The following is a 23133-nucleotide window of genomic DNA, read 5'->3' as shown; positions in this document are numbered from 1 at the left end:
AAAGTGACAATGAGAATTAGGTATACAGAAATTTTTTTAACTGAAGTCACCTTCAGTCTGTCCATTTCTAGCAATTTACAATTAGTATTTTAAACACAAATATAACTGTTTACTGAAGATGCAGTACACAAGGTAAATTTTATGACTCTTCAATTTATTGTCAGAAGAGGACTTAAGGATCTTGACAGACAAAATCTGCCTGGAAAAAACATTAACAATGTACAACAATTTGCTCCTCTTCCTGGAAACACCAGGCCCTCTACAATTAAATAAAACACTGAATCTGCTGCAGTTATGGTTTCTTCATATCCCTCCCAGAAGTGCAGCTTTCTTCTCTCACATACAACCTACAGTCTTGTTCCATCAATTTGCTGCATCTGACTTCACCTTGCCTTCTCCAAAGGTTCATGATGCACTGTTAGGTTAGAAAATGACAAAGTCACCTATTTCAGAGACACTCAGCATAATCATGCTTGTAATGTTGTTATAAAGGGCTCTATGCCCTTCAAGGGTAATGGAGAGTAAGATTGAAATCCTCACAGGAGACTGATATATTAAACTAACAAACATTCCACATCTGAGTGAATTCTAGATGGTGATGCTGTAAACATCAATATGGAGCATAATTAAAGCATATTATTCAGTTTGCCTTGTTCTGAAATAAATGGGATTAGTCCAGGACAAAAATACCATTGTGCAAGCTCATTTTGCTACCACAGTCTCTAAGCTGTTTTAGTAACTAACCTGAAACATTTTATTTGTAATTGCATGCTACAGATATTCAGACCTTAATACCTTGAAAAGCAGTATCCTACTGCCTTCTGCATTTTAAATATGTAATCCATATTATATTCTTTTGTCTACAAATACATAGATTCTTGAAAATAGACACTGCCAGCTTTGCAGCACAATTAACATTAGATTTGGCCACAATAATAGGAAGGAATCTACAGTGAGCCCATCACCATGCCAACAAAGAGTAGGTAAACCAGGAGCTCACTTCCCTCATGTTGCTATCATTGTAACCTCAAATCAAAGCTGTTTGAACTGGAAACTGCAATTAACAGAAAAACGATCTTTTTTACTCTTTGGAAATCTCATTCCCATGAAAAATGGTGGTAAACACTAACAAAGCCTTTAACACATTCTCAAGATTTTTGCGTTAGCAGTAAGACAGTTTTGTTTTCAACAGAATATGTTTAACTCAAGAGCTACTTAATAGACCATTAACAGTAGCGTTGAAAGACAAAAGAAATTAAATCTTAATTACAGTTCCAAAGCCCTAAATTGTCTGGACAGTTGTGGCCATATTACTAATGTGGCTAAAAAAGTCCCACCCTTCCATATGAAAGTCAGGTACATTTCACTTTCAAAAATAAAATCAACCCCATGGGCACAAATAACCAGGAATATTGGATATGTACCTGTGTCACAGTCTGTCCACTCCTGTGACAAGCTGAAAACAGACAGGAGTTCCTTTGGCCAACTCTTACCAATTTTAATTATTCCATATATACCTTTTTTAAAATCAGTTACCCTATGACTGTTGAAAACTAGTAATGAAAAAAAGCATGTATCTAAACATTTTTTTCCTTGGCAAGGTCCAACATAATTAATATTTTACACTGCACTATTTCACAACCCATACAACTTCATTATGAATGATCCCATTGAATAAAACTTAACAGAAAAGTTCATCTTGTGATAATGAAATCGTAACACTTGAGCACAAGGAATCAATCTTCCAGATGTCACAAAAGCACTTATTAATACCATTAATGTTTAATACCCATGTTCATAATGGTCATTTAACCTACCTTCAACAAAGCTGGAATTTGATCAAAGTCCCTACAAGCTGAAAGTGCCTATTCACTCTGAGCAGAAGAACATAATGTGAGGATTAATGTCTCTCAGATTTTGTTTTCCTAGTGACAGCCCACCACATGCTTCTCTACATGAGAGCTTTACTACTTCTCAGTTTCTCAGCTTAAAAGATTTAAAACAAAACAAAGGCAGCAACTTTGTCAAGTTAACATAGGACCCTTCCCAAGACATCATACTGAAATTATAACTGCTGCCTTGGATGATAGATGACTATTGATGCCAGACCATAGAAATAAATGTACTCAACATATCACTATTAAGTCTCACTTTTAAATGACTTGTGAACAGTTTTTGGGGTGGTTTTTTTTTTGTTGTTTTTGTCTTTTGTTTTTTTTTAACAAGATTGCATTCTGTCCCTGGAGCTCCAGTGAGAACTGGCTATAACAGTGGAATAAAACCAAAGGCAAGCACGGATGATTTTTTTACTATTCCTCTAAAAATAGTTTTTCAAATACAGATGAGTGGTCTGCTTCCTCTTTCAGAAACATAGTGGAGACCTTCTATGAACCAAATAATTTTGCTCTGAGATGGCAAAAAGTTATACACACATTCTAACATCTGCAAAATGAAAGGCCTAGACAGTACAATTTTTAAAGCTATCTAGATGCTCTTGAACATGTTTACAACAAAGTCAGTGAAAAGTGGCCATTGTATGAACAGGTACTAAAACCAAACACTATGATTTTTACTCCAGCAAAAGTTTCTGCAAAATAAAAACCAGAGACTGAATATTTTTGATACAAAATATGCCTAGGGCCCCAGGTCTTTGTGAGAAGTTATGAGAAGCATAATGGATAAAAGAATACAAATACCAATAAATTCTTTTCAATGAGCCTAACCACTACTTTCTATATGAAATCTTAATGTGATTATAAATTATTATATTTGTAGCTCATACCATATGAGCATGTTAATTTGTGTCCAATCTACAGATTAAGATGATAAAGCACTGAAAAAGTTCAGTAACATATGAAGCAACATACAAATACTTATGGAAAAATAAGGAGTTTGCAAGCTCTTGTTTTTCCTTGCTGATAAGCAAAATTGAGCACAATATTTTACTAACTTTGTTTTATTTCTGTGTAATTTAGTGTCAATAAAAATATGTCAAAATAGAATTCTAAACTCAAACAGTGTATATGAAATATAGATGAGTTTTACATGCTTTCATCCCATTTTCTCACCATCAACTTTAAGATTTAAGGAAAAATTCTCTCAATTTTCATTTATGTTGGAACAATAATAAAACTCCTGGAAAAAATTTTTTTTTTTTCCAGGAGAAACTGGACTTGGGCAAAAAACCCTCCCAAACCAAGAGACTGAAAGTAACTCTTACTGTATTTTGCTACACCTTGCTTGAACTTACTGACCTGCTTGGGAGAAGAATTCTAGAAGGCTGATAAGTGGCCCATTTAAAAAAAAAAAATGTTGTGGCATCTTTCTTACATTAGAACTGAACTAAAAAGGAAGGAAAAATCAGTAGATCCTTTAATCTCGGTGAATATTAGTAATTGAGGACAAAGGATAGACAGTAAGATCACCTGTTTTTCTACATGGATGTGATAGGTTATGTTTCTATAGCTACACCATTTTAGAAGGAAAAGTGTGTCTTTTCAAGAACACTGATTTAATATAGTGGCAGCATTATTTATTTTATTCTAAATCTTATGATATTTGGTGGGTTTATTTTCTACCTGAAATTTCAGATGTATTTCCCTTTATGGCACACATCTTTTATATCATGGCCCTCAGAACCTAGTAAATGCTTAAATAAAGGTGTACCTGACAGGACACAGCCTCAAGCTGCACCAGGGGAAGTTTAGGCTACTTATTGGTAAAAAATCCTTCACAGAAAGAGTGATTCAGCAATGGAATGGGCTGCACAGGGAGGTGGTTGAGTCACCTAGAAGTGTTTAAAAAAGACTTGATGAGGCACTCCATGCCATGGTTTAGCTGATAAGGTAATGTCAGGTCACAGGTTGGACTTGATTTCAAAGATCTTTTCCAACCTAGTTTATTCTGTGATTCTGTGAATTCTCCTTCAAGTCAGGGAAGTGACTAAATACCACAACTTGATCATGTTGACAGTCCCCCTTCCCTGCAATTATAACCATTAGGGCTACAATAGGAAACTGCAGTCCTTGTGGTGAGATGTCAACTCAGAGCTGTTGGTTCTTGTATGAGGAGACCAGAAAAGAAGTGTAACAACTCAGCTGAAAGCACAGATCAGCCTGAATCTGAGGGTCAAGAGGGACAAGATATTTTAGGCTTTCAAACATGCAATGAGCATACAAGAATAGAAGTAGGTAACTTGTAAAACCACTTAATGCTTCCGTACTTTTATAGGAAGTAGCTAGTTTGATATTGTGTCAATATTTTAATTTCTAAAAATACCCTAATGTGAGTATTATAGGTTGCAGTGGTACTATTAAGTATTTAGAGCAACAATAGTAGAGTCAGACATATGTTTCAGGAAGCTAAACTCCTACAACTCCAAACAAAAAGTGAAGGAAAATACATATTCCCTATGCCTAAACCGGGCCCATGTCACATGCAGAGCTGCAAAGCTCCTTTCAGTACAGAGAGGGCGTTTTTTTAGATAGAAAATGCAAGAAAACCTTCTCTTAAGAAGAAAAAGGCAAATAGCTCTGCAAGACACATAAGGGTTTAAGCATTCAAATTAACAATACAATAATAAAAATCTTACAGAACTATCTCAACTCATTGAAAAAAAGGATGGTGTGATGGTTTCTGAATGGAAAACTTTAGCAAATTAAAAAATAGTGTTGTAATAACTTTCTGGAAAGTCTTGTAAATTAGTGTCTGCTAAAGGACTGTGGAACAAAGAAATTTATATAATACATCTGCATAAAGAGAGCAATTAAACCTGCACTCTGTTTACTCCTACAGTCCTCCTTCAGTACTAAATTCAGATTCATAGTAGAACTGAGACTGCAGAATCAGAGAGAATGGAAGTTAGAGACACATTCTTTCTAACCTATAAATTGATCAAACCCTTATGTTTGCATATGAATGTTGTCTGCTTACTTATCACCTATGGAAAAGAAACATCAGTACCATTCTCTCTTCCAACAATCTGTCCAGCAACCACCTGTATTTACAACTAACCACAAGTCCTCCCATATTTTTTAGTCATAACAGTAATTTTGTAAAGCTTACTTCTGAAATCTTCCACTACTGGATTGAAAAGTACCACTTATCTTCTACTTTACACAAATAAAACAACCTGTTTTACTGTTTCCAACTGATACAGACACAGACAAATCTAACATTCAAAAACAAACTTACTGTGTGGCTTTGACAATGTCCCAAGTGCTGTAATCATCAATGTGGCTTTTCCGTCCAAGAGATTCACTGTATCCATGGTTGTAATGGCTTTGAGGTTTTATTTCCTAAAAAAGACAAACTTGCTTTTAGAACACCCAAATCAGCAAGCTTCGGAGGAAAAAAAAAAGTTAATTTAATAAGCAAAACTAAAACCAGTACACAATTCAGTGTACTATAAAGCCACCTAAATATAAGAATGGTACATTTCTACATTTTGGAAAGCAGGCCACCATATTCCCCAGTATACTTTTCAAACACCTTATAGAAAACACAACTGGCAATCACAGGGTTCTGCCAAATCCTACACTTTTTTCGTACTTGTATTTTTACAGAAAGCAAATAAAAACTAAGAGCAAATTTCTTTAGCTAGTATTTGGTTTGGGGTTTTATTTTTTGGTTTGCTTTACTTTGCTTTTATAAAGGTATCATAACATAGGCAGAAAAGCTATTTGCCACAAACTGACAAAGTCTCACTCTGTTACTACAAATAAATGTTGCATTTCAAACAGCAGAGGTTATCTGTGGATGTTTAAGCTGTGGGTCCCAAAAGTAAATGGCACAACCATTACGTGTTTTTCAGGAGATACAGCTCTCTGACTTAATTCTGTTGATGAAGGGCAACACTTCCAGTGCTTCCTTTGGTGGAATCTATATTCAAACACTATTAACATATCACTAGGACAGAAACATACAGTTTTTCTTTAGACACATGAAAGCTCAGCAAGGTGAAATTGAACAATTAATTTTATACATATTCTGGACAATTTCCTATGTGTTGCAGATGGTATAGCTGACTGCCTCTGTGCATCAGCCATTCATTTCAGCATAGCTACATAAGAAAGCATGAAAACTGCAACATGGGTGAAAAAGCAAAAAAAAAAGGAACAAGTCCTCTACAAGTTCTAAAACTGTATGTCAGTTGATTTCATTAAAATGTATTGTTTACTTCCAGTTTTCCCCAACATATACTTCCACTAGAAGACTCTTTATCTTTCATCTATACCTGAAAAAACTTTTAAACACCTTATGAAAAGTGTTTAATTAAAACAGTTCCAAATTCTACTGAAATGAGTGATCAACTTGTGCATTATGATACGCCACAGATTTTAATTATTTTTTAAATAAAGGTAATTGATTCAGGATAATGATCATGTAGTGCACCTAACCTTAACAAGGATTCACAGTCACAAATCTCCACTACTATCTCTCCCTAAAGGCATATGCTGCCCTGTTAGCTCAACTGACTAAGAGATATATTACAGCTAGGGAAAGTTCCAATTGCCAGCAGGAGCAGGCTTTCCTATCTCTCATGTTCTCTCAGCTGGGCAGTAACTTTTGCAAAAGGAGACGTTGGGCACAGTGAGCAATAACTTTGTACTGTGCCCAGTTGTGGCTAGTGAGCCAAAGTGTTTTCTTGCTTCCTGCAGCATTAACCAGCTCTCCACTGTATGGATGGGAGTTTAAGTGAACTGCCCTCTAACCCTTAGATGTTACTCATCTTGGCCACTATCTTAAAATAAATAGTTTTACTCTAAAATTATTACATACATTATCTCTTTTAAAGAGGTTAAAAAAATTAAGTCTGAAACCCACATTTTAAGTATTTCTAGATTTCAATACGTTAAAGTACCACTTAGGCAGAAGTCTAAAAACTCTGGATATCAGTTATAACTTCAGAGTAAACTGTTAAGAAATTAGTCTAGTTGCAAATCTGAAAACTCTCAATATTTATTTAAAAACTGGGTAACTTCAGTTGGGCATGTTTGTATGCATTACATACAACATACCTATTCTAGACAGGAGGAAAACAAATCCAAGTAAGAATTTCTAATGCATTAAGTACATTTTGTTGCACTAAATTAATATAGTAATTTATATAGTCAGAAAAGTTATGAAAATTTATACACTAAAAAAAAACTTTCAACAATTTGAAGCATTTAGAACTTTAAAACCAGAACACAATTAACACTGATGACTAGTGCAGCAAGTCTTCATTTTCAAAACAGACTTATTCTTATGTATGACTTTTCTTCAAAAAAAACCAAATTTTTCCATTTCACACAGTACCTAGGTGATCAGCAGATTATATCCTTTTTTTTTGATCACAATGTTATTTTGCAGCATTTAGTTTTTCTTTCCTAGCCTGAAAAATTATCTAGATGAACCAAATAAGCATTGCCAGCTCAGCAGGAAGGTTGCTTTGTTGCCATCTCTATAGGAGAGGCAACCTAAAAATGTAACAGGGCATCTGCTGCCATCCAAATCCTATGTTACAACCAATCCTCTTACAATTCAGAAACATAGCTTTGCTTTGTATCTGAAAAAGGCAACAGCTTAACCAAACCTCTTTTTATCCCAGCTGCTAGATAAGACAGATATATAACTCATTGTCAGAGTTGAGTTCATATTTTATGTTTAGGAATAACTGAAACAATTCCTAAAATCTTCAAAGTTTTATGAACATCACAGCCTCCAAAATCATACCATGGAGTCTTCTATACCATAGTGTAAACTGTGGTTAAAAAGGATAACTTTAGATGTGCCTGAGAAGAATATGCAGACACTGACTACTTTGGAAGTAAATCTTTAACACTAAATGATCACTCATTACAGCAAAGCATATAAAATCTGAATTCTCAGCCAATATAGTCAATTCTCTGCAGCCTGGACACAGATTTCCAATCTTAGATTCAAAATTTATTACTCATTATTATCTATGCAACTTGACAATTGCATGCTGGCTCACAGTAGCATGCTGGCCACTTCAAATGCCATTCTATGGGGGTTACTCTTACCCGGCATTATCAGTGCCTAGTTTATGACTGTAACCTGCAAAGTAACCTCTGGGCTCCTAAGTCAAAAAGCTGCCAGGAGAAAAGAAAATCTCATTTTGTGAAGTACAGTAATACTTGATTCACCAGGTGATAGGTGATTTGGACCAAGGCAATGCAAACAATGCTGTTACACATTGCGCCTGGCTGACAAGGCAAAAATTAAAGAAGCAAGGTAACAGCTACAAATTGAAAATAATTGGTTTAGGGTTCTGAAATTTCCATGCAGTGCTAGGGCACCAGAATATAAATGCAGAAGAGTAGTTTTTCCTAATTATTCTAGAAAGAATGATTTAGAAAGAAAAGACTAAGAGCATGGAACATAGGCTTACGCCACTAACTGGGCAAGCTACCAATAACAGGAAAACAACTGACAGCCTGAAGTAGGAGACCTTTAGAAGACCTGCAACGAGTGAATGCAAACCAGCTATCTGCTCAAGGGGCCCCATGTCCCATTTTTAAACGATTAGCACAGCAATTTAAAAACTGCCATTTAAAAACGTGTCAATATTAAACACAATCTTTTTTTATATGCATTGCTACCACAGACAATGGTTTCAACAGACTCTGCTGTAACACAGACAGGTACCTCTCTAACTGGACAGCAGCTGCCTGAACAAAGCTCCCTGTGCCCAGGCATCACACAGCCTGCTCAGCCCCAGCAGGACCAACAGTGGTGCTACATTGTGGGGAATTAGCCCACTGTGATTAATTTTGCATTGGCAGCTAAATTAGAAAGAAATCACACCTAAGACATTTACATAGTATCTCTTTTCAGAGTTAACAAAAAATAGTAGCACAGAAAATAGAGACTACTTCCTCCAGCTTGCTGGACCGAAGAGAAAGCTCAACTTTTAAATTCTACAATGATCTAGATTACCTGATTCCCACAATTAGATGAACAGAAATAAGTATAAAAGAGTATAGGCTTTTAAGTTCCCACTTAAAAGAATGAACCTCCCCTAAATTCATATACCCTCACACTAATTTTAGGAATATACTTTAAATTCTTGAAACTACTATGACTTTTTTAAACATATGATATGACAGATTGATAATAAAGTAGCAACATAACATTTTCAGCCTAGAGTATAAGCTATGTTCAAAAAATGGTTTCAACAACATTTCCAAGTGTTAAAATATTTTCCCTTTTTTGATGAAAATATTTATTCCAGGAAAATTTATTTTTTCAAGGATGATCCACTGTTAAAAAACCTCAACACCCAATTAAAAGATGGAAAGCCAATTGAAACCCAATTGCATTTGTTTTTTGCTATTTTGATATTTAGTGACAATGGCTCTTCCTCAGCTGAGTCAGGAAAACCAGTAAGCAGTAGAGCAGAGGCCTGATGTCACTGATTTAAAATAGGCAAGTTGCAAACACTGGATTTCTGGTTCTGTTTCAAGGAGCCATTTTCAAGAAGGACTTGAGGTAAAATTGTTACCTTTGCTAAAAAAGAAAGGTTGTTTCCTCTTTGCTCTTGGTTCCACGCTCCTGCTGCCTTAACTCAAGCCAGCTTTGGTACTTGGAGCTGTGGTCACACCACGCCCACTCCTCTCATGACAGGAAAGGGGCAGGGGGGATCAACAAGAAACAGAAAAAACTCAATCTTTTAGTAGGACAGCGAGCTGAATCTGTTTGTCCTGGGAAAACACAGGCTCCAGAGCCACTGACAGAGGGAAAGCAACCCAACAGAAGGTAGCAGGAACATTTCGCACTTGTCAATTGTTTATTTGACTAGGTAATCACAGACAACTCACTTCAACTTTTAAATAACCAAGAAGTTGGGCTGACAGGCTGAAAAAGTGATTCTGCTTAGAAATTGCTAGAATTGGCTGGTATGGAAGGTTGTAAGAAAGAAATTTTGCTCATCTTTAAGAATGATATTTGGTTTCCCCATTCCTACCAAGGATCACTTCTAGATGAGCTTCCCACTTCAGCGGATATCCTTTGACAAGGCCCTAATAACTCATCCGCATCTGTTACAATTTTGTCATTATTCATTAGTCACAAAATGTGCAGACTGTGCTCAAAAGAGAATAATGTTTTAAAAGCAACAACAAAAAAAGACATGTTTTGGTAAAAAAAGAAACAACACAGAAAAAAAGCAAACCTCATCTGGAAACAGGACCAGTTAAGATGAGGAAAGAGAAGATAATGCAATATATGAAATATAACTCCCAAGGAAAAAGTATGAAGTGCAAGGGAGAGGAGGGGTGAAAAGTGTTTATTCTTAGAAGCACTGCTAATATCAGCATTCCCAATCAGTCCTCCTCATAACCAAATGCATAAGTTATACTCATATCCCCTCAAAACTCAAAGTTTTTAATTGTTTCCAATAAAAAAGCCTAAATGAAATAAGCTTAAGAAGGATTTTGAGAATAGTATTTACAGAAAAAAAATAGGAAGTTATGCATGAAGGAATAAGATGACCAAGACTGAATTATTCTTAGACAGCAATTTCATAATTCACAATTATACATAGCAGGAGGATAGGAATAGGTCAATATGCCTGCTTGGACATAAGGAAGGGAGGAAAGAACTGCTGCTTACAGCTGCCACACACGGCTCTGGGAGGCACTAACAGATAGGTTAGGACTGCTCTTCCTTTAACACTATGCAATGTTGCTGCAAGGAAGCTATACCATTATCAAAATCAGACACTCATTCTGAATGGTGACCAAGATCATTGAGACTTAAAGAGAAAATACTAACAGGTTTCAGAATAAAAACTTGGAAATAGAAGTATTACCTTCCATAAAATATTGCATACTACTGCATCTGTTTCTTAATAGAAACAAAATAATTTCTTCTTTACTTGATGACTACACTATTTTCATATCTGGCTGTAGTCAAAGAATCATAATCAAATTGGAAGTGACTGCAACTGTTTCTGGGAAGATAAATAATAATCCTCATGTATGTGAATACATTTAGCAGGAACTACTGGAGGTTAGTGTTAAAGAATTCCTTTCCCCATATTTGTGTGTTCAATTTCTCTGTACTTCATTTACTACAATATAGTGGTTTATAGTTTTCTCTCACAGCTTTCCTCCTACTTTTAAAAAGGTGCAAGAATCTATACTGACAAATTTATATATAATTATTTGCATATTATAAACACCCACATTCATTTATATACACAAAGACTAGTTACTCATGATGTAATATTAATAGAAAAATGCTCCCAAAATAAACAAGTAAATTGATCAAACACAAACAACAACAAAAAAGAGATACTGCTGGTATTTTAGTATTTTTACTAAAAGATCCTCTTCCTTCCCTTACCCCTACCCCTTGAGCTAACTCTGCAACTCACAGAGTTGCAGAAACAGAGGATAAAATTTGCTAGTATTAGAGAGAATCACAATTAATTCTTTACAGGCATAAGAGTAGCTTTTTCTTCTCTACTTGGGAGAGAACTTTTCTCCCAACATCCGCTGCAACAGCTAATCTAACTGTTGACTGTCAAGTGAGAAGAGTCTGATCCTTCTCATATTCACACAAACATCTAGCCCAGAAAGTTAAGAATTCTCTAGGGCTATGTACGTTCATAACTTTGAGGTGCCAGAGTGTTCAGCAGCTATGAGCTGTTAGATTGTCTGGCCCAGGATGATTCATATACCCCTTCAGTTTAGCTAATCTGTGCTAGAAAATTTCCACCTAAACCAGACTACATTCTCCATGGGGGGGCGGGGGGAACCCTACCATGCCATAACACTTGTTTTATTAACTGATCAAATTATGCATTTAAAAAAAAATGTTCAGTGTTTGGCTTGCAAATATATACCATCAGACTTGCCTTATGTTGATCCTTAACCATTAACATCAGGATTCTCCCTGCCCCTATTATAGCACTGAATTACACAAAATGAGTATGACATGATAAAATAAGCTTCCATTCAATTATATTTCTGTTACTGTTTTCCATTACTTTTTACATTTTACTGCATTTTGTGAAGACTGTTCAGTTTACCTCCTACAATTTTGGTGTAATTGCACAGTTTCTTGACTAAAAGAAAAGATGCATTTATGAAAATCCCTAGAGAAGCTAATTATAAAATATATAAACAATGGAAAAAAACCTTTGCCTAATACTCAATCTTTTTAAAATCAATATATAGTTTAAGTAGACAATGCTTTCTTTAAAAAGTGGTGAAACAGATTGAGAAAAGCCTCATCTCAAACACCATAAAGCAGTCCTTTTGCTGCTACAGATTTCCACCCACATGCAAGTCAGGCATCACACAGAGACCATAATCCTGCATACTCTCCAACACAGATCTAATTTTTTACATAACGAGTTAGAGATGCTCAACTAGAACCCTTAATCCAGCCACTCTATGCAGAGGCCAGAGCTCATGTGATTTGAAGTACAGCTGATAATGATAAGTTTCATTTCTTCAAAACAAGCACCCAGAACCAGTCAACTATTTTCTAGTAATTTCCTTGAAGATGCTCCTAAATTGAACTATGGCTTCCTATATTTTAGGAACAGAATTAGGCTTTTCAAGAGGCTTTGTATTTGCACACACAGCATCAAAAGCAAGCACTATTTTAAAAAGTTACACTTATTAGCATTTGTAATGGTTAAAAAAAATTAAAGCTTAAAAAGCTATGGTGTAAAGCTCACTATAAAGCTTTTGTTTAGCCAGCAACTTACATTGACATGTACATTTATCTTTTTGGCTTTCTTTTCAAGGAGTGTTGAATTATATTCTCAGCCAAAAAACTCAGGACTTTGGCAAAAATGAAACTATTCTTTTCCAAGTGATTTACACAGGTCTAGGTCTCACAATACAGAAGCTTACAGAGGCATCAACCTAAAAAAAAAAAAAAATCCTGAAAGACCTAGCATGAAGAGTCAGTCATGAGATTAATGTAAAACCATTTATATATTTCACTCTTCTAAAGTGCTAAACTTCAAAAATGCACCCAAGTATGTGTCTAGCCCAACATTGATACTCAGCTACTTGGAGAAAAAAAAAACAGTCCTCTTTTTCAAATTCACCAAAAAGGATAGTCTTAAAAGTATTTTTCAAAGGTAAATGTTTTTTCCGATCAAGAATTGTATTACCAGCAAGTGCACATGACAGAATGAGCAGTCAGCCTAGCTACAGATGCCCTTTTCTCCTTGGCAGATACAGAGAAAAAAGTTAGAACAAGTTATGCTCAATCCTTACAAAAAATTTCAATTCAACATTCCCATCTAAACTTTTTAGCAGCCAAAGGAGCACACTCCCATTCCCACTTATAATAAAAACAGGCTGGTTAACCCACCACAACTAGGAAGTGCATGAAAGGTGTTTCTAGTCATGCTAATAGACAATTTTCTACAACAAATGAGACAGCTCAGTGAATCCATGGTCTAACACTGCAGAAGGGCCCATTCTCTCCAACTCTCAGTTTTCAAACCAGGACTGCCAGGTCACCATCTACCTTCTGTCAAAGTGCTTTAGTGCACTTGACCCTTCCATGAGTAGGCTTAGTGAACTTGCAGAACATCATTCACAGTGGTTTTTTTACTGGATGCATTTTCTACTGATTTACTTCCCTGAACTGGCTCATCCTGGGACCAGAGAAGCACCACTGGCATATGAGTGCATCTGGAAGCACCTAAATCACAATCAGCTTAAGACAAGCTAAAAGTGATCTGCAATCAGGCATTGATCTGCATCATACTCCTGGTCCTGGCTGCACCTTCTTTTTTTTTTTTTTTTTTAAATTACCTCTTACTCATTCTCACAACAGCACAGCAAAGGTGTCAGATCAGGTCACAGACTCACCAAGCAAGTACCACCCCAAGTCACCTACTGGCCACACAATTGCAAGAGCTCACCCCAAGAAGGGAGAGGAGTTGTATCTGGGTTCCACCATGGCTTGAGACCAGTTTAAACTCAATCATAAAAATCACATCCTTCAGATGTAGCAATGCAAGTGTTCTCAGAGTACACTCTGATGTCCTCCCTCTCTTGCTACTGTGCTCCCTCGTTCTTGAGTTTTCTTCTGCTGATCTTGAGCAGCTTTCCAAGCTCTGACCACTGCATTCCCACTACCCTCCACTTTTGGTACCACCTCCCTTATAGAGAGAGTCAAGGAAATACTTCTACATACCTCAGGGCATCTTACAAGTGTAGGAAGAAATTACTAATTTCAAAATTTCACAATTGTGGTCTAATGTTACACCATGTACTGCATGTGACAGGCCCAAGGCTTCAATTCAGCCAGATTCCCTTTGACTTCAGAAAAAGCTTTCTACCTTGCTCCACAGTCTCATTTGTAATATACCTCAGTGTTTATCTCAACTACAAGGATACCATGAAAGTCAAATCTTTATCTCATACTGTCTTTGAAAAGTCACAGAGGACAGTGCACATGCTGAAATATCACTTACTGAGGCTGCTCCTATCTAAACATGTCAGTACCAATGGCAATATTTTTCAGATTTCAAGCAAACAGCAAACAAACATTTTCCTCTTCAATTCTGTAAATTTTCTTCCACATTCATTAAGTCTTATTACTTTCCTAAGCAAACAGGCAAACACAGTGAAAGAAGCACTGTTGAAAGACTAATCTTCTGTGAAATCTAAGAGAAATAAGGCCTATGCTTAGTAAGTGAAAGTAAACTGAATCAACAGAAATTTGGATCAAACCAGACATTTATCTGTTATGCATTAAGAGGGCCTGTCTCAAAACAAATTTTTAACTTTAAAATAAACTACTGCCCAAATCAGAAGAAGATACATAGAACAAAAATTTTAAATAGTTGAAAATAGTTTAAGTGTTTTACCAGATGCCCAAGAAGCCACAATTTTACCATTGACAAGAAGACCAGAGTGATGAAAAACTGCACAATTTACAAAGTAGCCTTTGCCACTGTAACAAAACAACTGTAAAAAAATCTTGTAAGAATTGCAAGTGAAGTATTGGCAATGAACATGGCAAATTAGAAAAATATGAAAAAACCAAATGCTAGCAAAAGGATACAATACCTCCCTATCCCCAGAAGGGCAAGCACCACCCTAGCAATAAGTTAACAAAAGTTGTTAAGATTACAAAGTAAGAATGATAGAACTGTCAATAAAAACACAAACCTACAAAAGTTGAAAATGCTAAGTGCAGAACAAAAAGAAAATTTAAATTGTCCTAATAAAATGCTGTCTATAGAACAACAAGTATTAAGCTTCTGTAAATTACAGGTTGATTGGGTCAACCATATAGTCCAAAAGATATGAATATTGCTATTCATTATGCCAGAAGAAACTCCTGCAGTTTAGATACAAGATCACATGGGTTATAAACAGTTCCCATTTTAAGTTACTGCTGGCTTTTCTAGGTTTTGATATAAAACTGACAAAAAAACCAAATACTAATAATATAGCAGACTACAAAGACTAGTACCATGGCTTCACAGGAAATTAAACCTGTCACTTTCTTTTGATAAATTAGTAGCAATGGTCAAATACAGTTAATGTCCAAAGTGTTTTGGTTAGTAGTGTCTGATATTTTAATTAAGAAATTAGAATACAAAGAAAGTTAATGTTGTCTATCTTGCATGTATTAAAAACTACAGGTGAGCAAGCATTATTCTTATGATTTGCTTTGTGACTATTATACCTACTCTCCTAGTTAAGGAATACGCTCCAAAAAAGCCTCGTTTTGGTTTTTCCAGTAGTTCCCATTTTTAAACCCCAAGAAAAGTGTCAATATGAAAACACCAAGCATCCTTCAGAGGCTGCATCTTGACCCATCCTATTTCATCATTGCAACCCAGAAGTAAACAACAGTTAGAGAGCATTCTTACTGGGAGGGGAGGGCGGGGAGTGTGTGGAGAGAGAAAAAGGGGAACAACTAATACTCTCTTTCTGATACAACTTAGGGCATGTTGGGACAGGACAAAATTAGGGTTTTTAAAATACCAACAAAAGCAAAGTCCTATCTAAAATAAAGATCTACACTAGAAACTACCTTGAAGGGATTGTCATTATCTAAGTACAAGTTTCCAGTGTGACACTGTTCCCAACAAGACCAGTGCAAATATAGCTATGGAGAATGATGAGCAGGAATCACAGGATCGCCTTGGTTGGAAGGGATCTTGAAGCCCATCTAGCTCAACCCTCTGCCATGGGCAAGGACAAGAGCTCAGAGCATCCAGCCTGACCTTAAAGACTTCCAGGGACAGGGCATCCAGAGAGTGTTTACTGCCACAGTCAGAGTAGTGCACTGTTCCCAAGTTCCTGCAACAGCTACTGTACTGAGAGCAAAGCCACCAAAACACTGAAAGAACAAACGAACACGAGAGACTCAAAAGGGTCAGGAGGACTGCAGACCATAACAGTAGTGTAGGGATCTGATAATCGTCAGCATATTAAATAGATACAGACAGACCTATATTTGGATAGATATCTTGCAAGATGTAATGAACAGAAATAAATTAAATTCAGACTAGAAACATGTTTAAGTCTTAAACAGACTAATTAAATTTGAGGGCAACTTTCCCAGTTATGCAATATGACCTATTAACATAGGATTTTGTTTTATTTTTACTTTATAACTAGCATTCTGGCAATAAAAAGAATTAGTTAGAAAAACTTTAGCCTGTGATATAAAGTTGGATTAGATCTGCATTCCTCTCCATCTTCAGCTTTTGAAGCTACCCAAGGTACACAAAGTAAGGCTCAAGCCTCAATATCAAGTATGCTAATTTGTGTGAGACTTATAGTTCTGTTGTCCTTTCTAAGCAGTATAATAAGTGATACCTGATCTTTGAATGAGCTCACAAATGCAAGACTAGTCTCTGGAGTGAGCCTAACTAAGCAACACAGTAAGTTCTGCATCCGTACGGGACAATCAAGAATAATCTGCAATCCAGTACAACACCAACAATATCTACAGAACTCCACAGAGAATAGAGCTGGATGGTAAAGTCAGGCCTTTCACTGAAATTTCAAACAGAAAAATATTGGAGCAAAGCTATTCACAATAGGCTTACTTGTTTTCTTCAAATCACCAACAAGGAATACAAGCATACATGCTTCTGACTTCCTTGGTAGTTACAAATTGAACCACAAGGAGAGAAACAAAAATAAGAATGATGGCTTCCATCTGGAAAAATTCCTGCCAAACAGAGCCCATAACTGTTAAAACTGCTTTTCAACTTTGCAGGAAGATTGTTCTTGGACAAGATTTTTTTTAATGCCAAGAGGTGTCTAAATAAACAGTAACTTCCATCTTTCTCAAATATATCCCACACCGCCTGGCACTGGTAAATGAACTACACTGAAGTAACAGAATAGATCTTCCTTCCCAGTAATACTTCTTACCATTTAGGAAGCAATGCAACTGTCAACAGCTGCAATACCTTTGGCCATTAGGGCCATACTAGGCCCTAGAATATTTTTCAAATACAAAGAAGCATTACAGGCAAAATCCATTTTCTAAGAGTCTTCTGCCTCCCCGCCACTGGAATTTCATAATAAAGCATCCAAACCTATCATCACCTACCACAGAAGAGTCAGGAATTCACTCTTATTTAGAAGACCCAAGTAATTTGAAGTTAGATGGTCTGTTGGCCTATTAAAATAATTTAATCAGAGGATAACAAACATAATCAGCGTGAGCAGCATTCCCATAGCAGGGCTACACTGTATAAAAGGAAGCAGAGCTTGCTATTTTGTCACCAGAAACCTAAACACTGGGGGAATGAAACAAACCAGCAGGGAGGGACTACTTAGCCCAGTGTTACTCTGCCATGGCAGGGCGCTCTGCAACCCTCACTATGGAGCTACCGTATCACACTGCAGCTCAACCACTACCACGTCCACTCCGAGAGAAACACGCACTGGGCTACCTTTGGTCGACCATGCACTTCCCAATCCTGCTGAGAATTCCTAAAAATTCATGTTTATGAATCAGAGTCACTCCAACACAGTCTACAAGCCTCTGTACTCACATATTTGACACACAGCTCAGTTATCCATTTGTGGAATCTTGCATTGGGTCTATAGAAGAATCCCTGACTTCCAGCTGAAAACATTAACAGCTGGATAATCCACTACTGCTTCTTCCTTCACTACAATGATTACTCACCCTCCAAGTTTACCACTTGTGCTTTTCAATTTGATCCCATTCAACTTCACTTTCCAGTCACTGGATCTTGTTAAGCATAAACTGAATAAAGCACCGGATTTCAGTAAGAAAATATTCACATGGGGGAAAAAAAGATACCTCTCACTTTTTCAGATAATGTGAACAGGGCTTTTTCAGGCCTTTTACCTACTGTAAGGCATTATTAAAATAATTTATAATTCTTTCCCATATTCTTCACTATTTAAAATATTTTAAAGAAAAAACTTCATCATGAGCATTACCACATGTTCAGCCAAAAATCATCTCCTTGTTCTTATACATTTTTAAACAAAGTACTTCTGCTGAACTGCTTGTTCATATTTGTATCCTATCAGTCAATAACTTTTGGGATACAATCCCATGCATATGCTTCTTACCTTCAGTGCACTACTTTGAATGTTGCTTCTTTAAGGTGTGCCTTGCTTTATCAGCATAATTTCACGTGAATTCTAGATGGTTTTGTACAGTTCCATCATCCCTGCTTAGCACCCATTCATCTTGTTTGTCTGTGAGATTTATTATTGACAATTTTGATATTGTGTCCAAATCACTAAAGAAAATACCTGAGTCTAGTAGACCAGCTCCTCCAAGACTTTTAGGAACAATGAAATTCAGGAATAATCCTAACAGCTATTTCCAAGATGTATCAGTTAGGCAGCAATTCTCCAAGCATTTATCACATACTATAAGATCCTCCTACAAGTATCACGTGTGCAATTAATATTATTTGTTGTATTTCACCACTGAAATTATCTTCAGAAGCTCTGTTGTTCCACTACCAATCTTACAGCTAGAAAAGTAGGATCTACATTGTCATACTAAACTGAACTTGTCAAAAGGCAGAATAAATACCCTTGGAAAGAAGAGTCTATTACTCAAATTCAGCTTTCATTCATGAGGGAGGGAGCAAGGAAGGCCCAAGAATTCAGCACAGTACCACACAAACACCCTCAAAAGCATGCCCACTGTAAGTTTCCTAAAGCATCTGTTTCTACCTCTTCTTACTGAAATTACTGAATCACTTCAAACTGAGTCTTCCACAAATAAATAAATAAACTAATCTCTCAGCATGACAGTATTTAAGAAAATTTCAGTATTCCTTAGAACCTCTTTCCTACAACATGAATATTGTATTCATAGTATTTTATGGCAAAATGCAAAGCCTTAGAGCCCACATAAGACAAACACATCCCTTCAAAAAAAAAAAAAAACTCCAAACAGTTTGAAAGTAATCCAAATTAGTCAATACAAAAAGACAGTAAGAAGCAAAAGCCTCATATGAAAGGCATACAAAAATACCTGAAAAAGATACCAAAAATAAACAACAGCACTATGAAGCAAAAAAAAAAAAAAAAAGTTAAGATTTTGACAGTCCTATAAAAAGTATCGGTTTTAAATGTACACAAATGTTGAAACTGATTATATGCTCTAACGTCACTACTTACATAAGGACATGGTGCTGTCTTCTTAAAAAGTGGAAATCACCACGTATTAGAGCCCCTGACCTTCAAAAACGACTGAACACAGATGCACTGCATTGTTCAGTGGGCAGGTCTGTGACAATACAGCTCTGCTATGGCACACAATCCATAAGTTTTTCAAAGAGTGTTTCTGGAGCGTCTGTTAACAGCCAGCTTGTCTCTCTACCAACATGAAAAACATCCTTCTCGTTCAAAGTTTATCTGTACAAAGACTTTAGGGAATAAGGAAACACTCACTGAAATCCATGTAGACACTATCTTGTGAGTAATATCTAGTCAGACATTCATCATTTCTGGAAAAATTGAATAAAATTCCCTCTAAACTAGTGATGTTTATTGCATATTAAAATATTCCAGTTGATGTTACAGCACACAATATATATTAACTTCCATTCCCATCTTTTGTGCAGACATTCAACTTTATGCATCAAAGGAACAGTATAAGATCCTACCAGATTAACTAGCTAGACTATAAATTTAAATTGAGATATTTTCGTTTCCTATACAGTAAGTATTCCAAGTTAACAAACACTAGTCTGCAATATTTAAAACACAATACATTTCTGATAAGCTGTAAATGCTTTTTATTCCATCTTCCAGTCTTAGATTGCCTATCAAAAGTTTCCACAAGTTAAGAACACTTTCTTTCAAAAACATCAACATCCTACAGTCTTGATCACTACTGAAAACTTGTGTCACTTCTGAAAATCATGAGACACTGCTCAGTAGAGGTACTGCATTTAGTCTGACTCCAGTTAGGCTGAAAAAAGGTCTAGCAACAGTTTACACATATCCCTTAAAATAAATCCCCAAAGAAACCAACAAAAAAAATCAAAAAACAAACATACACCACCAAAAAAAAAATTTGAGACACTTACTTGGGGTTTATTGCTAGCTAATTACTTTTCGGAATAGACCGGTCTATTCAAAACTCATGAGCACAGTTTAGAGAGGTAGACCAGGGTAAGGTACATGACTACATATAGAGGCCTATATAGCCTTTTCAGTAATCAAATAAACTACCAGTCTTTTAAGACACTGTTTAAGGAAAAGACACCATCTGTTTAGCAAAAACTGGAGCCTGACATATGCACTGATCAGTTCTGTAGGCTGAAAAAAATCAATTCTTACAGTCCTTAACGTATCAGATGACAAGTCCACATGTAAAAGCTTTTCTAAACTGTTTAAAATACCTTACAAAACAATCACACTAGTCCTCAATAATACATACATGCCGCTGACAAAGGTAGGCGGCACAAAAGGGTAAAAAAAAAAACGGCACGAAACGACCTCTAAATGTTACCTGTAAACATTCCTCCCACCGTCAACACACTGGAAAAAAATAGACCGCTGGCTCTCTAGGTAAGCCCACGCCACACAGGGAGCGCTGGGCTGGATGGGGCCAGCCCCGACCTGCGGGTGAGCTGCAGACCAGTGCCATCTAAACCCAAGGGGAAACACTAATTCCTCCGAGCCGCTTCCCGCCGGGCAGCCGGGCCGGGGCGAGCTGCGAGCCCCGGGCGCTGCCGCTCAGGGGCCGGACCGCGGCACCGCCCGGGGCGCCTCTGCCCCCGCCGCGGCTTCACGCCCCGGCTCGGGGGCGGGCGGCACTACCGGCACGGAGGGCGCACGGAGGGCCGGCGGCGGACCTTGCACGGCTCCCCGCCACTCGCACCCGCCTCCCGGCCCGGCCCGGCCCGGCCCGGCCCGGCCCACCGCCGCCGCGCACACCCAGGCCGGCGGCGGGGGGCGGCGGCGCCGCACCTCCCGCCCTCCGTGCACCCCGCCTGCCCGCCCGCCCGCCGAGCCCCGCTCCCCCCCGCCCCGCGGCGGGACGCAGTGCCGGCCGCGCCCCGAGCCCCGCTGCCGCGCCGCGCTCCCTGCGGGCGGGCCGCTCGCACCTCCGGGTGCAGGATGGGCACGCAGCCCGCCTCCTTCTCGTACTCCTCCAGCGGCGCCGCCATCTTCCTGCGAGCCCCGCGCCCGCTGCATGCCGGGTAGCGCGCGTGCCCGCCGCGCCCCCGCGCGCCGCCGCTTCCTGTGGCGGCCCGGGCGGGAGGGACGGAGCGGGGCGGGCGGCGGTGCGGGTCACTGGTGGGCGTGCTTGTGGCACACAGAGCCTGTGTCCTGTGTGTGTGTGTGCACCCCCGTGCCTGCGGGGATACCGGTACCCGTGCTGGAATCCATAGTCGGTATAGCGCAGGTTTGCGGAGATACTCCTAGTAAGGAGTAAGGTTCATCACAAGTTGGAATGTGAGCGAAAAGAGCGCCCTTCACCTTCTGCCTGCAATGGGGATTTGGTTCCATACTAAGCAATCTCTGTCCATCTTTCGTTGGGAGTTACCCTCATGCCTGCTGGAGTAGCAAAGAGAGCATGGGAAGAAAGCAAGAAGGTTTTAATTAGGTTTTTGCTCCAGACTGCAGGAATGTTTGAAGTAGTCCTGAGGACTCCCTGTGCCCTACTGGGCCGGTGGTTCCTCACATCCCAGCACACACGCACTGCCCAGATGGCTGCGGATTTGGGGACAAGTTACTAAATAGCTCTGTTTAGCTGGTCATTTCTATTCTCACAGGCTGAGTAATGTTCATACAGCCAAGACTAGGAATCCTAAAGCGCTTTTTTTTTTTAAATTTTAATAAATTACATTTTTATCAAAAATGGTTTTTCAATTACAGAATGTTATTGCTGCTTTGACTACTGCTCTATTTTGCTATATCTATGGTGCTCTCATTTGCCTTTGTGAGAAAGGGACCTTTGGATAATACATTTTGTTGTATCATAATACATTAAGCTCATAAGCCTAAAACCCTACAATGATATTCTCTTCATTACTCTTTCCTATCTCATGCAAAATGTAACAGAGAAGCACTAATAAAATCTGACTGCAGCATTATTAAAATGTAAAACCATAAATGTCTTTTTTTAATGGATTTAAATTCAAAATTGTGAAGAAGAATGACATAAGATTTAGAAAGCGGGGGGTGAAACAGGTCTCAAAGCACATATTTGAAACCATAAGGGCTGAAGTGCTAAAAGAGCAGAACAAGACACTGAGTATACAGGAGAGAATCTTTTTTTAACTGTCTATATTATTAAATGTACTAGGGCTTAGATATAATTTGCAATTTGATTTGCATGAGGAAGAGGGTTTTCAACCCCCTACAACCTCCAGAAATAGAAATCCTATTAATCATGACAGTTCATCACTCCTATTTATAATAAAAGCAAGGGTGATAAAATAACTAAAAATCTTCATAGTATTTTTACTATTCAGATTATTTTTCCTTGGAACTCTGAAGAAGTTATGCTTTGTCCCATAGCTGTGAACCGGATTGTAAACAAATACTCTGACATCTGTCTAGGTATTTGTAGTCTGTTCTTCACAGATCTACACATTTGCAAACCAATTCTATTCCCAGATATATCTGTACAGAGAATTTTTGCTGTTTGAACTGGGGC

The 23133-nt window shown here is 37.8% G+C and overlaps 1 protein-coding gene across 1 annotated transcript in view; it reads right to left on the bottom strand.

Moving 5' to 3' along the window:
* The window catches only part of ZDHHC17 (zDHHC palmitoyltransferase 17), a 65537-nt gene extending 43808 nt beyond the window's left edge, over window positions 1-21729 (bottom strand). The window contains exons 1-2 of the mRNA XM_030260292.4: window positions 21575-21729; window positions 5194-5297 (exon numbers count right to left, since the gene is read on the bottom strand). Of these exons, the coding sequence (XP_030116152.4) occupies window positions 5194-5297; window positions 21575-21637 (167 nt within the window). The 5' untranslated portion in view covers window positions 21638-21729. The remainder of the gene's footprint in view (window positions 1-5193; window positions 5298-21574) is intronic.
* Between the last annotated feature and the right edge of the window lie 1404 nt (window positions 21730-23133).

This window comes from Taeniopygia guttata, chromosome 1A (genome assembly GCF_048771995.1).
Source record: "Taeniopygia guttata chromosome 1A, bTaeGut7.mat, whole genome shotgun sequence".
NCBI classification, from domain to species: Eukaryota; Metazoa; Chordata; class Aves; order Passeriformes; family Estrildidae; genus Taeniopygia; species Taeniopygia guttata.
The sequence above is the reverse complement of the archived record's forward strand: the minus strand, read 5'-3'. Positions and strand labels throughout refer to the sequence as shown.